Source organism: Vulpes lagopus, chromosome 4 (genome assembly GCF_018345385.1).
Source record: "Vulpes lagopus strain Blue_001 chromosome 4, ASM1834538v1, whole genome shotgun sequence".
In the NCBI taxonomy this organism is placed as follows: domain Eukaryota; kingdom Metazoa; phylum Chordata; class Mammalia; order Carnivora; family Canidae; genus Vulpes; species Vulpes lagopus.
Window position 1 is genome coordinate 86,348,069 of NC_054827.1, and position 17,572 is coordinate 86,365,640.

A 17,572-nucleotide genomic window follows, 5' to 3' on the forward strand; every position below is an offset into this window, starting at 1 on the left:
CTTGTACTAATTTAATTTCTAGAACTTGCCTCTATTAACCAATTACAGTGTTTGCCACATACAGACTCACCCTAAGGGAAATTATCCATCTGTAGCTCTCTGTAGATGAATTAGCCTGAGGCATTCATGTGCTGTATGGTGTGAACCCACCAGACTGGGCAATACCTGCCTGGTCAAGAGTGGCCACTAAGAGCCCTAGAGGTGGCCTCACATAATAGGTCTTCTGAAACTAATCAAATAACTCTTGGGACTTTGAACTGAATACCATGCAGTGATTCAATCTAGAGGAGAGACTGAAAAGAAACACAGATCAAGGCCACAAAGCACAGGAACCACGAGTAAGAAGTTATGAGAAAACAAAAGGTATGAAGAAAATTACATAGAAAGGGGAGTAAAGGGGGAAGTTAGCAATGAAAAGTAAGAAAAAGCAGAGGAAAGCTCAGAGGAGTTAAAGAAACTTCACATAAATAATGAGGGTTTCAAAGTTAAAATATTATAAAGCTTTACTATTGAGGGGATAAAAAGTAAACCTGTTCCATTGCTAAAGCTGTCTTATAAATTCTTTAAAGAACCTATAATGTCTGGTTAATTCACTAAATGTCTGGTTAATTAACTAGTCTCACTAAAGCCAAGTTGTACTAGAGACCTTGTTCTCCCTGTGATTCCTTTTTCTTATGGTTACAGGTAGGTTTACAATGAGCATAAGTCTCCATTATTTGAAAGAACTCAAGTGAATCTATGTTTCTTGGAACGGAAACAGCTTAACACAGTGAAAGCAAGGAAAGCAACTTTGCATGAGTAGAAAGATGAAAATAATGATTAAAATAAAATTAATCTCCCACAGAGATTTAAAAATAATAAGCCTGGGATCCCTGGGTGGTGCAGTGGTTTGGCGCCTGCCTTTGGCCCAGGGGGCGATCCTGGAGACCCGGGATCGAATCCCACGTCAAGCTCCCGGTGCATGGAGCCTGCTTCTCCCTCTGCCTGTGTCTCTGCCTCTCTCTCTCTCTCTGTGTGACTATCATAAATAAAAAAAAAATTTAAAAAAAAAAAATAAAAATAATAAGCCTATTATAAACAACAGGCTTTACAGATTTACACATATTGCAAATATGTGACATAACCAAGTATTTCAAAAATTTAAATAAAATGAACATATTTCTTTTTTGAAACTAGCAAAATGACACAAGAAATAGATAATCTGAATAACCCTGCATCTGTTAAAGAAATTACATCTGTAATTAAAAACCCTCCCATTAGGAAAACTTCAAACCCAGATAATTTCCCACTGATTTTTGCAAACATATAAGAAATAGCACTTTCCTTACAAAAATTCCTCTACAGAACAGAACAAGGGCAATTCTTACCAAAATATTTTAAAAATCCAAAATCTTGATAACAAAAATGCGTAAGAACATTACAAGAAAGAAAAATTATAGGCCAAGTTCATCCATAAGTATATATGTCAAACTTCTTAGAATATTAATAAACCAAACCAAAGCTAAATGAACATTTAGAATTTTTGAGGAGTACAAGGTTGGTTTAATATTCAAAGCCCAATCAATGTAATTCAACACATTAAGAGAATAAAGAAGACAATTCAGAAGATGATCTTCAAAGACACAGAAAGCATTTGATAAAATTCAGTATCTGCTCATTAAAGAAAAAAGGTGTGGAAAGGAAACAAGAGGTTCAATTATTGGAAAGAAAATATGACATCTGTCATTATTCCTACAGTCATGATTATATTCCCAGAAAATTTAAAGAAATCTATAAAACTTATTATAAGCAATAAATGAATTAAACAAAATCTTTGGATACAAAGTCAGTAATCAAAAGTCAACTTTATTTCTAGATTTTAGCAATAAGTAATTGAAAATAGAAAATTTAATGATACAATTTACCATAGTAGAAAAAGAAATCAAATACTAGGAAAAAATGTAACAAAAGAGCAAGACCTCTACACTGCAAACTACAAAACCTTTTTGAAAGAAATTAAGGAACTAATTAAATGAAAGAATATACTATGTTCATAGGTTAGAAAGGCTCAATATTGTAATGCTACAATAAACTGTGTTCTGGAACAACGAGCTACAGTGGAATAAAATAGAAACACACTGATGTATATACAGTTACCTGATTTACGACAAAGTGACACTATAGAACAGTAGAAAAAAAAAGAACAGTAGAAAAAGGATGGTCTTTTCAATAATGGTGTTTGGTTAAAAGGATGTTCATACAGAAAAATAAGAAATTTTGATCCCTAACTTACATCAAAAACAAAAATCAATTCCAGCAGATTATAGCTTTGACAGACAAAAAAACCAAGATTATTATGCAATCATATATAACCTTGGGATACAGAAAGATTTAACAGATCACAAATCATTATTAACTATAAAGGAGGATTTAAAAATTCAAGTAAATTAAAACTAAATGTTATTCACCAAAAGATGCCATGAAGGAAATGAAAAGCTACAGAATAGATTATATGTATTATATGTTTCCCAAGGACTCAAATCCAGTATACATAAAAAACTTCTACAAATCAAAAGAAAGATAACCCCAAGAAAAATGATCGAGAAAACTAAAAGAACATGACAAAGGAATACACAAATGGCTTGGTAGAGGGTCAGAGACAGGATTACAAATAAGCCAAAAAAAAATTTTTTTTTGCCATATCCAATAAATGATGGTGGGACAATTGAGTACACATATAAAAAAAAATTGAGTTAGGCCTGAGTCTCACACAGAGGCCCCCAAATCAAATCTAGTTAAGGGAATTAACTGTGAAAAGTAAACTTTAAACTTTTAGATGAAAACAAGGGAGAACAGCTTAATGTCATCAAGGTAGAGAATGATTTATTGAACAAGATGGGAAAAGCAGAATAAAAATTATAAATCATAGGGATGCCTGAGTGGCTCAGCAGTTGAGCACCTGCCCCTTGCCTGGAGCCTGCTTCTCCCCTTGCTTACATCTCTGCCTTTCTCTCTGTGTGTCTTTCATGAATAAATTTATATATATATATATATATATATATATATCATAAAGGGAAAGACTAATATGTTTAATTTTTTTAAAAAATTCTACTAAGCCACCAAACACAAAACGAAAAGGTCTAAAATAAAGAAGTACCACTCCTACATAGTAAAAACACCAAAACAATGGAAAAATGGGCAAAAGACACGAATAGGATATTTACAGAAAAAGAAACACTAAAAGCCAAAAACATACTCTTAATCAGGAAAAGGAAAATGAAATGAAATCGCAGGATTTTTCAAGGGACCCACAAGCTATCTCTAACATTCAAATGAAGGAAACAGTAAAAATTTTTGAAGGAATAATTTTTAAAAGATACTTTCATATTCAACGTATCATCAAAAGGCTTATGAGTCTACTTATGCAGCATGTTACAAGTATATGGAAAGCAATTTGGAAATGCCTAGTAAAGTTAAAAAAAAACACTGTGTACCAGTCTACATAACTCAGCAATTCCTTTTCTAGGAGTCTACCTTAGGAAAATATACAAGTGCTGAAGAAGATATATTTATAAGACTGTTCACTCTAATACTGTTTGTACTCATAATAGACAAAAAAAAAAAAAAAAAACCAACGGATTATCTATCATTAGGAAGATGAATAGATCTACTTTGTACAATTATGAAAACAATCATTTACAAAAATAGCATAATAGGTTCAATGTGCCTATTTATGTACATTTTTAATATACACAAAATTATATATTGTTAAAATACAAATACATAGAAGAATAAAAACATGCACAAGGATAACAAGTAACATTAGGATAATGGTTACAATGAGATAAGGAAATGAAGGGGAAAGAAAAGGGATAGCAATTAATTATGTATAAAGTTAGAAAAAAAATGTATAAAGTTAGATAGATCTGTTAACACTTTATTTCCTTTAAATAAATCTAAAGTTCATATCACAAAAGGTCATTCTCTTTGATATCTGAGTGAAGGGTAAATGAGTGCTATACTGTTTTCTATATTTTTTTCATTTGTTTGAAATATTAGGTAGTTTAAAAGTATTGACGTGAATTATCTTAAAATTTAATTATTCCATGAATGATCATCATGAACCATCAAATAACTCTTTATATATCCATTAATTTAGGAAAAATTTACATAACTTCCAAATGATATTTTGTTATTTGGATTTCCAGCATATTTACATAAAAACAGAATACTAGAAAAAAACTCCACATAACAGAAAGTAAAAGAATGGAACACAGGGGGATCCCTGGGTGGCGCAGCGGTTTGGCGCCTGCCTTTGGCCCAGGGCGCGATCCTGGAGACCCGGGATCGAATCCCACATCGGGCTCCCGGTGCATGGAGCCTGCTTCTCCCTCTGCCTGTGTCTCTGCCTCTCTCTCTCTCTATCATAAATAAATAAAAATTAAAAAAAAAAAAAAAAAAAAAGAATGGAACACAGGACGGAATAACCTACAGAAGGGTTACATGTGCCATGAGGAGGCCCTGAACTGTGAAGGCACCATTGGTGGAGCTACCTGAAGTGGAATTACCAAACCTAATGAGCAATGGGAGTAGGTGATGGAAGTGCACAAACAAAAAAATTTTTAAGCAGTAATTTAAGAAAACTATGAGAAAAAAAAAATATATACATCTTCTATCTCATAGATAAGTTATTTCTTCCAATGCCTTCAAAGATAAGAGTATTTATTATACTCATTGCTTAATTCAGTTTCTTTATCCAATGAGAATCAAAAATTTGACAGGGTATTGACACGTCAATACAACTCTATAGTCTGTTTCTTTCTTCTTTTTTTTTTTTTAAGATTTTATTTATTTATTCATGAGAGACACAGAGAGAGAGAGAGAGAGAGAGAGAGAGAGAGAGAGAGAGGCAGAGACACAGGCAGCGGGAGAAGCAGGCTCCACGCAGGGAGCCTGACACGGGACTCGATCCCGGGTCTCCAGGATCACGCCCTGGGCTGAAGGCAGACACCAAACCGCTGAGCCACCCAGGCATCCCTGTAGGTCTGTTTCTTTAATTCTAAAATGAGGGAGTTTAATTAAATGATTTCTCACCCTCAAATTCTAGGACTCTCTGAAAAATATATCCAAATTCAGGCATATGACAGATATGCGGCTCTGGGTTGAATCAAAGAGGGGAAGCTGTGGAATTCATTTACACAAGGTATTTGGGAATAATGGTACACAGTGATGCCAGTTGGACTTGTAGTCACTTCTGTGGAAGTGAACTTTCCTTTCCAGGCCTATCCAGGATTTGAAGATTTCAGACAAGAACTAACTCGGAAGCTCTAAGGAGTGAAACGCTTTCAACTCAATCATCTGTAGGTAATAAAGTGGTTGCCTTCCTAATCAGCACTAATATCTAAACCAGTAAGTTTTGAGATAACTAATCAACTTCCACATTAAGTGCTGTCTTCAGTGCAAAGAAAAATGAAGTGGAGATGAAAACATAAAAGGCAAATTATAAGGGATCAAAGGAAAATCACAGCTAACAAGTGCCACAGATAACTGCTAATGACTATATGCACCACCTCATTTTGTTCCCGTAACAATTTCATGGGGTCATACAAAAAACACTGTATTCCCACGTTACAGGTGAGGAAACAGAGGCTTGGGGAATTTAAGGACCTTGCCCAATAACGCGGAGCTATTAAGTAGCAGAACGGGAATTCAGTTAAGCAAAGACCATCCCCTGACAGATGTCTCAGAGGGGATCCCTGCTCAACGACAGGGAGTCACAGTCACTGCTAAGTAGGAGAAGCGCTGTTCTAGCATAGGGTCGGCATCTGTGGTTCCATCACCAGCTACACTACAATGATGGTCAGTTAGAATATGTTGAAGTCTGCAGATACATAGCAAAAAAATAAAATAGAATAAAATAGAGCAAAACACTGCAATTGTCATTTGTTAATTTCTAAGTCTTGGGCATCAGCTAATTTTCTACAAAAAACTTCCTTGACAGGTACAGATATTGACATCTATCTTCAAAAAAGACTCATGGTAGAACTATTTTTATAATAGTCGCAGACTGCTGAAAAAGTTTGGCAGTTTCAAAGTGTTTTAATCCCTGAAAATGTCAATCAATAACAGGTTACAGTAAGAGACACCCTAGTGAAAGCCTCCTCCAGAGAAACTCTTAGCCAAATCCTTGTACTTTTAACCCAAGGTGAACTACAAACAGAAAGGGGGATAATGAGGCTGGAGAGGAGGTACAGGCTGTATGCTGACATGCTAAGGAAAGGGTCCAAATCCTTCTGATGCCTGGATGCTGTCCAATTTACATTCCACAGAGAGCTAGTTGTTACTCAACCTAATTTCTTCATTTTATGGATGAAGAAACTGAAGAAGAGTACAGTGGTCTATCAAAGATGATAGTAAAATAATAGCAGACTAGGATTTGAATTTACTCTTCCAATCAACTCTCCCACTACCTCTGTATACCAAGAAGTGGTAAGTGATAAGTTTTAAAGACAGAACAAAGAAAGTGCTAGGATAAAAGAGATTATATCTGGACAGAATGATGATGAGGGCTCTGAGGAGGCATTAGTGTATTTTGGGTCATGAGGGATGGGTAGGAGTTCGACCAATGGAGATGGATTACAGACAGGAAAACAGAAGAATGAACATTCTGGGCAGAGACGGTAGTATCGGTCAGAACACTTTTTGTTTTTTTAATTTTTTCTTTAAAGATTTATTTATTCATAAGAGACAGAGAGAGAGACAGAGGCAGACACAGGCAGAGGGAGAAGCCAGCTCTCCATGCAGGGAGCCCGACATGGGACTCGATCCCGGGTTTCCAGGATCACACCCCGCACTGAAGGCAGCGCCAGACCGCTGAGCCACCAGAAGTGCCCAGGTCAGAACACTTTAAAAAATAATCAGTTATCATAGAAAATATCCTTCTTTACCTCACTGTTACAGAAGCAGGAAGAAATGGTCACCAGAAAAGAGAAATAAGAGAAAACAATACTCAAATGCCATTGACGTTTCCTCTATTTTTTAACAATATGATCCCATGATCATGTGATGTAAAAAATACATTTATGGCAAAATGTAGGAGAATAATCCAGGCACAGAATTAAATTAAGCTTAATACTCAAACATATTTTTATGGTATACATTACTGTTAGTCTGCTTGGTAATTAGGTAGAGAGGGTCAAGAGCTTATGAATATTAGTACAATCAGTCTTATTATATAGCCAAAGCAAGCATTTCAGGGGCAGCTAGAAGTATTTGTTCTGGGAGAAGGGAGGAAATAAGAAGTTGGTGATCCTTGGTCCCCTCTAATAATCCCTCATCTTTCAAGCATCATTCATGATACAAATATGTGAGCACCTACTGTGTGCTGCACAGTGTGAGGCACTGAGAATGCTGCTTAAATCCTCTTCTTGATCTGAGGAGAAGGGACTGTGTTTGGGATCCCAGCATTTATCCGGGTCCCACTCCACAACAGGTGGGCTGTGGACTTCTCTTGGGCTACAGAGATCCACAGGTTTCAAGTACTTCCTGGCAATCTTCCTGCTTTGCATTTTCAACTCATTTTCTTCCCTTCCACAAATTGAGAAACTAACAACCACAATTTTCCCATTCTCTCTCCCAATAAGGGAGATTTATTTATGTTAAAAACAAAAAACACAAACTAAAACTCCAACTTCAGTCTCTATCAAAAATCCATCCATCAAAATATCATTTAGTTTAATAAGTAAACAGTCCTGAGACTCCAGTGGATTACAGTGGCATTTCCCAAGCAGGATATCTTGGCACACACTGTCTTGGTCTGCCTCACAGGTTACAAGGATGCTAAGAAGCTGACCTCCTAATCCTCAGGGTGGCAGGTGGGGCTGGGTCAGCCAGAGCCCTGGGCCAACCACCTTTGGCTCCAAGCAACTTTTTCCTTCTCCTTTCATTCCCATGTACCATCAAATTCTTAGCATTTTCAAGGTGTGCTACAAAGTGAAAAAGATTAAAAGCATTGGCTTGCCCTAGAATACTGCTGTGTTTTGGGAGACAGTTCAAGACCTCTCGTAATCTCTGGCATGTCAACTGTCCCTTTCTGGGCCTTCATTTCCTCCTAAGTAAGAAGAAGTGTTACACCAACTGATTCCTAATTTCTCTTCTAGTTCTACAGTATAATCATTCAGTAAATTGTGATATTTTAATAAAACACCCTGAAAAACATTTTGGGGGGGGGGGAAGGCAAATATTTAAAGTGAGATATGAAGACTGTTCAAAGCCTGTGGCTAATCCTTGTTTACTTAACCAATATGATCAGGTGTCTGCTAAGCACCAGAGAATTGTTTCTGACAGTAGGATTACAACAAATCAGAGAAGCCTATTCTGTTCTTGTGGAGCTCACAGTGCACTGGGCAGCACCACAAACAAAGGCACTTATAATTTATTGGTAAGTACTAAAATGGGGAGAAATAGGAGTGTTATGGGTAAGTGATGGGGTACCCAGCCCAGTCCACTGGTTAGAAAAGGCTCAATGCAGAAAGTGACATCCAAGACAAGACTTCAAGAACAGCAGGAGCTGGAGGGTGGGGTGGGTTGTGGGTGTGTGTGAGGCAGGAGTGGATGGTGTGGGGAAAGATGACATTCTAGGCAGAGGGAATACCATCTGCCAAGTCCCAGAGGCACAGCAACTTGGTAACTATCTGGCTGGAATTTTAAGCATTTTAAATGGGAGAGTGACAGGACAGGTTAGGAAAAGCCCTGTGGCTGCAGAATGAAAAAATGAATTGGAAAGGGGCAAGATGGGAGGTGGGAGATCCTGCACTGCTAAGTCTACAAACATTCAGATTATGTAGTAAATCAGAGAAGGAAACAAAAAGGATTTCAAAGAGTATTCCTTTCAATTCTGCATGGAGAGGCCAAACTGAGGTTTCCTAGAAGATACAGCAAAGCTAGGTCTCAAGGACAGAAAGGAATATGTAGCAGCATCTAGTTACCATTGTAATAAATGTGCTCTTCAGATTAAACTCTAAAGTCTGAAAATAAGGTAAGGGAAATATGTTTAAAAGATTCTTAAAAAGCTCTCATTGAAACCTGCTTATAAGGGCACCTGGGTGGTTCAATGGTTGAGCATCTGCCTTTGGCCTGGGTCGTGGTTCTGGGGTCCTGCCATTCAGTCCCACATTGGGCTCCCCGCAGGGAGCAGGAAGCCTGCTTCTCCCTCTGCCTATGTCTCTGCCTCTCTCTGTCTCTCATGAATAAATGAATAAAATCTTAAAAAAAAAAAAGAAAAAGAAAAAAAACCCATAAATCTGCTTGTAGTGAAACTATGCTTTCAGTGTTAGTACCTGAGAGGGCTTTTTCATCAGCTTTCTTTACATTTTCATGTAATTTCCCTGACAGATCCAGAATCAAAACTCTTGTACATACAGCATGATCATTCTAAAATCCATAACTCTAGTTCCTGGTCTCTCTCCTGGTCTTCATATCCACCTTCAGCTTAGGATCTCCATCCAATGTCCCCCAAACACCTCGAAGTTCATAGGTCTTTTCTCTGTAATCTTTTGCTATGGGACGCCTGGGTGGCTCAGCGGTTGAGCATCTGCCTTCAGCTCAGGGCGTGATCCTGGGGTCCCGGGATCCAGTCCCACATTGGGCTTCCTGCATGGAGCCTGCTTCTCCCTCTGCCTGTGTCTCTGCCTCTCTCTCTCTCCCTGTGTCTTTCATGAATAAATAAATAAAATCTTTAAAAAATAATAATAATTCTTTGCTATATTCTTGCATTCTAGAAAAGCTAAAACATAGCAGGTCAGAAAAACATTAGTCTGTTAGGGACCATATGGATATCCTCTACTCTGAAGTGTATATTCAAATTTGGTGCCAATTCTTCTACCAGGTAACCTGGTACCTTCATGGCCTTTGTAGATGTTCTCTTTGTGTTAATTTAATTGACTGTGTCTTCCACCAGATTAGGGAAGTATTCTCTTTCTTCTTTGTAATCTGACCTCAAGCACAATACTGACATAAAGTATATCAAAATCATTAAGAGCAAAATATTATAAAATATACTAAAAAAATACATAAATAAATGCCAGATTATGAAATGTGAAGAGTATTCTTAAAACTGGAAAGGAAAAGTAGGCAGAAAGTTGGCTTGTTCAGAAGAACTATAATAAGTTCGCATAACACAGAATCCAGAAAAGCACACTTTACTTATAATCACATGTACAAAAGACCATTTCTTAAAATTACATGATTATCAAAAGCAACAATGTCATTTGACTTTCAGGAAATTATTTTCAGGCTATATTTTATAATTAACACCTATAAAATATTTTAAATTGAGTTTTACATAGTAAGTTCTTTTTCAACACTATCCCTATATATAAATTTATACCCTGCAAAATAGAATGCACTTCACCATAGCAACAGTTCTATATCAACTCCTACTCAAGTTAGAAAAAGCATATGTAAAAGAAATGAATATTCTGGAATATTCTGAAGTGCCTACTGGGAAAAAAATCACTCCATTTATTTAGTAAAAATTTAAATATAAAGTTTGATGTTTCCTCAAAATGATCTTATAATTAGGCAAAAAGCTATTTTAGTTTCTCAAATCTTGCTTTATTAAATAGTATAATACATTTTTTAAAGAAAGCAAAAGAGGAAAAAAAAGAATGAAAAGGAATGGGAAAAAAAAGCCCAACTTGAGATCAAGTTGGTTGGCATGCTAGGGCCTGGAAACAACAACAGGAAATAATGTTTAAGTGATTTATAAGTAAAATACAAACCAGAGTATTAAAATGTTACAACTGTATTACTTTCTCAAGAAAAGCTATATGCCACTAGTATTATGGGAACTGAGAAAGAAACTCTTATGTTCACATAGTCTTCTTTTAAAAGTCACTAAAACATCAGGAAATGTTAACTTGACTCGATAAATTAAGTAAATTATAAATTCCCTAATGAGAATGAACAAGTTTAAAGACTCTGGGGATCAGATTATATATTACCAACAAATCTAGGGTGCTATACCAAAATGTAGTTTATTAAACTAGATGTAACTGAAAGCATTTCTTTTTACTCACCACACCTGCTGTAAGACAAATTCACCACGTGCACTTGTCACCTTGCTCACAGCCCAAGAGGGAGCAGGAGCACTCTGTTATATTCCCAACTCCACTGCTGTTCTGGGCTTCCTTTTTCCGACCTAATTTCTAACTGCTCTACTATATCCCTGTTCTCCCACTGGCCTCTGAAAAATTCCCAAATCCTTCTATGTTTCTAACGTTCTTACTTAACATTTCCTTCAAATAGGCTTAAACTGAAACCTGGCTATTGCTCACTTCATTTGGAGGCTGAGCTTTTTGCCACATCCTACCACACATATCTCAGAGTTCAGAGGTTCTTTCTTATGTGTTCTCCTGTGTTTCCTTAGAAACTGACCACCACCTCTGTTTGTCCTCACTGCAGTGACAAAACTCCAGGTCACCAGTCTCCATCCCTTGGAATCTCTGACACCTAGAACAACTCTGGCTTCCCCTACAAATACTGCTGTTCTCTTAGATAATTTCAATACTTACGTGGATGACTTTTTCCCCACACTCCACTGCTTGATCTCCTCATCTCCAAAGACCTTATCCACTTCTACTACCCATCCTCTACGGCCACAATAGGACTTGCTATCTCTCAGAAGAGCACTGCCTCTGAAATCTTAAAGTTGGGCATTTCATTCTCTATTATGACAACAAATCTCACTTAATTCCTCCTTAAGTATTAATTCTTGTATTTCATCACCAGATTATTTCACTTGATGCTGACAAAGACTCTCACCTTGACCAAACTCTAGTCAGGCTCCTCTTGAGCACTCTTCTCCACTAGGCTTCAACTTTGACCTATTAAAACCCACACTTTCAGCAAAAATGATTTTGTTTATCACCTCTACTAAGATACCAGAACCAACACTAGCATAGTTTCTAACAGCTCATGACCATGTTCTTAGGATGATCCCAATCTCCCTTAAAGTTCCCACCTGAAAATGTACAAGACTGATAGGAAAATTTACTGCTGGTTCCAGCCAAATCCTGGTGAAAGGCTGAGGCCCCTAAGCCTCTGCTCAGAGCAATTACTTCAGAAAGCTTACAGTTATAAACCCTTTCTCTGCCCCTTGAGGTATAACTCTTCTACCACTTAAAAGAGTTGAGTCATCTCTTTGAAATGAAGATAACTCTCCTTCTCTTTCTGCTTCCTTTGCAGTACATAAATTCCAGTTGCCATTTAGTAAACCCAGATGGGTTTCATGTTAACCAGCTCCCTTTCCTGCTTTTTATAATTTCCACTTCCTTGAATCTGCAAGACACCCCTCCACCTCCCACCCCATTCCTCCTTCCTAGTCCCTCTTCCCTTTTGCAATTATGTTACTGAATACAACCTACTCTTACCCCACTTTAATTAGAGTATGGCTTTATCTTTAATGACATAACTCTATGTAACACACACAGAGCGCAGGCACACATGCACATACCCTCTATCCCCCAAGTTTGATTTTTTTCCCCAGCTTCAATCACTCTCTCAGTGGTATCCTTGATGCTTCAGGGAAAAAAAATCAAAATTCCTTAACACGGCATGTAAGCAAATAGGCATCTTCCTTCCTTTTTTTTTTTTTTTTTAAGATTCTATTTATTTATTCATGAGAGACAGAGAGAGGGAGAGAGAGAGAGGCAGAGACACAGGCAGAGGGAGAAGCAGGCTTCATGCAGGGAGCCTGATTCGGGACTCGATTCTGGGACCCCAGGATTATGCCCTGGGCTGAAGGCAGATGCTCAACCGTTGAGCCATCCAGGCGTCCCACCTCTTATTTCTGAACCCTTCTTTCTTCATACTTTATGCTCCACTTCACTCAATATCTTTCACTTCCCTGAGTTTGTCCTGTTCTGTCTCCCTCCCAGCCTCTGCCATGCTGGTTCCTTGACCTGGTATATTCTCCACTTCCTTGGCCTACATTAACTCCTTCGATTAATATCTCATCCTCAGGAAACCTTCCTCGATGCTCCTACTACACTAAGTTAGGGTGACCTGCTACAAGCTCCCAGGACAACATAGTTTCCTATATCATATTTTACAGTAGCTTGGCTACCTTCTTGCTTGATCACAAGCACCCTTAGGGCAGGAATATTTCTGTCTTGCTTACCACTCTCTGTCCTAACACTTGCTTCACTACCTGAAGATAAATAGGAATATAGTAAGTATGTGTTAAATGAATAAATCTTTAGAATCATTGATATTCTATCAGAGAACTCTAGCCCATAGGACAAAAGTTCCCATCACTGAAATCAGCTGAATCATCTCCAATTCTTTCACATAACATTTTAGAATACTGAAACATAGGACAAAGCACATAATGTTAAATACTAACAGAAATTAGCAAAAGAACAGTATGATTCCACCCTATTAGCATGTTTGGGCATTTATAAACGAAAAATATTTGTAGGGGTTACCTAGGATAAGTAATTAAGACTAAATCTTTAGTTGCTAAATCTTTCCATTTATGGATAATCTTTCATTGGAAATGACACCAATTCCATATTTGGTGGTGAATATAAAATTACAGCTCAAGATTACTACTTCAATGCCTAAGTTAAAACCTGAGTAAATTATAAAAATACTTATTTTGTATTTAAAAGCTTAGATCAGTGTTATCATCTTTTACTTATTTACTGGTATCATGTGGTACTTACTGATAAATTCGTACTGTTAGGAACATACTGATCCTGTTCTCCCAGCAACACATCAATCACAGGGTGCCGGCCATTTTTAATCACAATTTTTCTTTCTTCTTGTAGAGATGGTCTGCAAAAAAGAACCATGTTTCAATTTACTAGGCATGCCTTTCAAAACTGCCTTTGAAAGAAATCTCTAAGTTCTAGCATAAAAAATAGACCTTAAGAACACACCCAGTGTATGAAATTACTTTGAGTATGAAAATTAAATTTTAACTATAAAATAAAAATTGGGAGGACAATTACCATAATAGTGCTTGAAACACAGACATTAGCAGAGTCTTACAACAGCTCCACTGCTGAAATCTACTTCACAATCTTTTTTTTCTACTATTCTCTAAGATCAATATTTTCATTACTAAAAGTTACAGTTCAGATTATTTTCATTTAAATCATTTTCAGTAATAAGCATAATAAAGGAAATTAGTGAAAATTATTTCCATATTTAATTATTACATTAATAGAAATTATATTTGTGTTGAACTTGGAGACCTAATTTTTCATATTCTGTTTAACTGAAACATCTTTCTATGGTCTTCTGTATCTTTCACTTTTTTTTGATATAGAAATTATTTTTTTGCCTTGCTGGTCTTCCTTTTTAAGCTTTTACATTTCTGTTTTTATCTATAGCTTTATCTATTTATCAAAGTCCCTATGAGCACTGCCCTCTCATTCTCCTCCTCAGAGATTACCACTGAGAGCAACATGGTGCCTACCCTTCCCAACTTTCTTTCTGCATTTAGGTTTTAATACACTTCTCACACTGGTTTGTGATTTCCTTAAAAAAAAAAAAAAAAAAAACAGGATCATACGGTAGTGTATTATTCCACAACTACTTTTTTTCCCTTAACACTCAATATACATTAAAAAGAAAAAATACAGCGTTCACCATTTACCAATGGATCATTTTATTTTGTTTAAGTCTTTCAAGTCATTTTACAAATAATTTCCAGAAGTGGCAATAAAGAGGTGGTAAAAACAAAACAAAATCTCAGGACAAATTTTATTAAGAACTTAAACAGAACAAATCTCAAATTTTCATTCCACATTTTCCTGGTGTTAAAAGCATATATATACCTGGAATGGGCAACACACACTCAACGTAATAAATTACTCATCAGCTGTCATGCATGCACTTGGACCATAGTCATTCATAAATACTAATTCTAAATTTCAATACATTTCTAAAATGTTCTAGCTTATCATGATTTCTGGTTCTTCTCTAACTTGCATGGACAAAATGAAATACTTGAATTTTTTGGAAATCTTTTTTTTTTTTTTAAAGATTTATTTATTTATTCATGAAAGACACAGACTGAGAGAGAGAGGCAGAGACACAGGCAGAGGGAGAAACAGGCTCTTTGCAGGGAGCCTGATGTGGGACTCGATCCTGGATCCTGGGATCATGACCTGAGCCGAAGACAGGCACTCAACTGCTGAGCCACCCAGGCGTCCCTTTTTTGAAATCTTTTAAAGTTTATCATTTTGTTGAGGAGAGGACACCCATCTTCTTTGCTTCACAACTGCAAAACTTTATCAGTTTTATATTTATAAATACCAAATTAGAATAATCGATCAAATCGATGCTTATTTCACATAAAGTGAAAGTTTTTTTCAATCTCTTGCCTTCAGCACCTGTCCACCTACAAACAGTATCAAGTAAACTTTAGTGCACAAACATCATAAAGACAAAAGAAACCACTACATGTTCTTTCAGCAAAACAGGATGGTTCAGGTTCTTGTCACCAAATACTGCATGATGTGTGCTGCCTATGGAATAACTAACTGGAGAATAACACGTTTCAATTTGTCCTTAGAAATATATTAGTCACACACTGATGCTTGAGTTTAGGAAAATTTAGCTAGGATACTGTCACCTGAACACTCACAATCTGAAATTTTATTTATACAAGAAATTTCATCATCGTCAGTAGTATCTAGAGCACAGCTATCTTTCTCTTCACTTTCATCTTTTGATTAATCTAATAATTGGGAAATGTTTTCTGTTACTTTTTTTCTCTTTGCTATTATGGGTGAAAAATGTAAAGAAAATCAGAATTATCAACTGTGTTCAGTGAAAGTAAGAAGCAACAGTTATAATATGTGAAAGTTAATTATTACATTAATAGAAATTAGTTATAACTATAACAGTTACAATAACTGTTGTAGTTAGACTACAATAGTGCTGTTTCCAGTCTTTTATAAGTTCCTGATGGACGAAGAAGCACTTTGGGCAACACAATTAGAACACTGAAAGATGGTGAGGTAGTGGTATCTATCTGCATCATCATTTTCTAGTCTTTTTTTTTTTTTTAAAGATTTTATTTACTTATTCATGAGAGACACAGAGAGAGGTTGAGACACAAGCAGAGGGAGAAGCAAGCTCTTTATAAGCCTGATGCGGGACTCGATCCTGGGACTCCAGGATCATGCCCCAAGCCAATGGCAGGTGCTAAACCACTGAGCCACCCAAGGATCCCCGATTTAGGATCATTTCTTGACATATCCACAGTATTCTTTTGAAGCTGCTGCAGAGATAAGTTAGCTGTTCTCCACTGTCCAACATTTGGACTGTGTCTAGGTTTTCACTAGAAAATAAACACTAGTTTCACTAGTTATAAACAATACTGCAGTGAACAATTTTATATATATATATGTTCATGTGAATATGGACAAATGTTTCTCTAAGCTAGAATAAATTCATTTCCAAATGACAGGGTATGTGTCATATTTTTCAACATATAGAAATATTGTATCAATCTATTTTCCCACCAATAGGATATGAAAGTTGACTCGTTTTTTCAAACCTTCACTTAAAGTAGGCATTATCAAATTTTCTAATTCTGACAATGTGTTGGGTGAACAGTGTTCTTGAATTGCATTAACTTGCACTCATTGATTACTAAGTTCTTTGACTCAGAACCTTCACATATAAGCACATTACTGACCTTGCTCATAACACTAAGAAATGCTACCTTTCGTAAATACTTAAATCCTTTTCCTTAAGTATATCTGGCTAACAAAACCCCAAGTATGTACATTCACATTTCTCAAAGAAAATAACTAAAGTACCTTCTGAGTAAATAATTTAAAATTATCCTTTGGAAGGAGACTTTTAAGATGACAAGAAAAGGACTTTTTTTAGTTTTCAAAGTGTAAGATAGGAATTTTATCTAAGTACGTTATAAATTTATTATAAAAAATGAAAGCATCTGCAAGTAATATCAGTTTTAAAATAAAATCCTAGGTACTCTGTCAAGTGAAATCAATAGATCATTATTCATGACACTGATATGATTTCCCAGGAAGGTTTTCACTTTAGAATAAAATTTTGAGTGATTTGTTCTGCTCTAAAATCTACAATGACTTACTCTGTTGCTATCCAAATTATGTAATGACAAAACACTTCCTAGTGGAATGAGAAGCAAATCATAATTTGGAGAGATGAGGTGATGCATGAGATTAGGATAGTTACAGCAGGAAGGATATGAAAATCATGTTGATGATATGGCATTTAAGAAGAACTGAGGAAATCTGGATGCTGCCTGCAAAGAATGAAACATTAAACTTGAACAATTATATTTCTGAAACTGCATCTTTCTCCTTTAAGTGCCTCAGGGAAACAGAACATAATTAGTAAAACAATATAACATTCAGAATAAAAAATGGATACAAAGACTCAGAATAAGAATTTTTGCCTCAAAATTAGGCTATAGTTAATAAAATGTCCTTAGAGCATTTAGGAAGAAAAGCTTACAATTACGAAACCAAATAATCAACTTGAACTCACTGCAACAGTTCAAATGCACTAAAATCTTTAAACA

The 17,572-nt window shown here is 36.1% G+C and overlaps 1 protein-coding gene across 1 annotated transcript in view; it reads right to left on the reverse strand.

The window, feature by feature from the left end:
* MSH3 (mutS homolog 3) overlaps positions 1 to 17,572 on the reverse strand; it is a 184,556-nt gene that overhangs the window by 41,839 nt on the left and 125,145 nt on the right. The window contains exon 19 of the mRNA XM_041752206.1: positions 13,707 to 13,818. Coding sequence (XP_041608140.1) covers positions 13,707 to 13,818 — 112 coding nt within the window. The remainder of the gene's footprint in view (positions 1 to 13,706; positions 13,819 to 17,572) is intronic.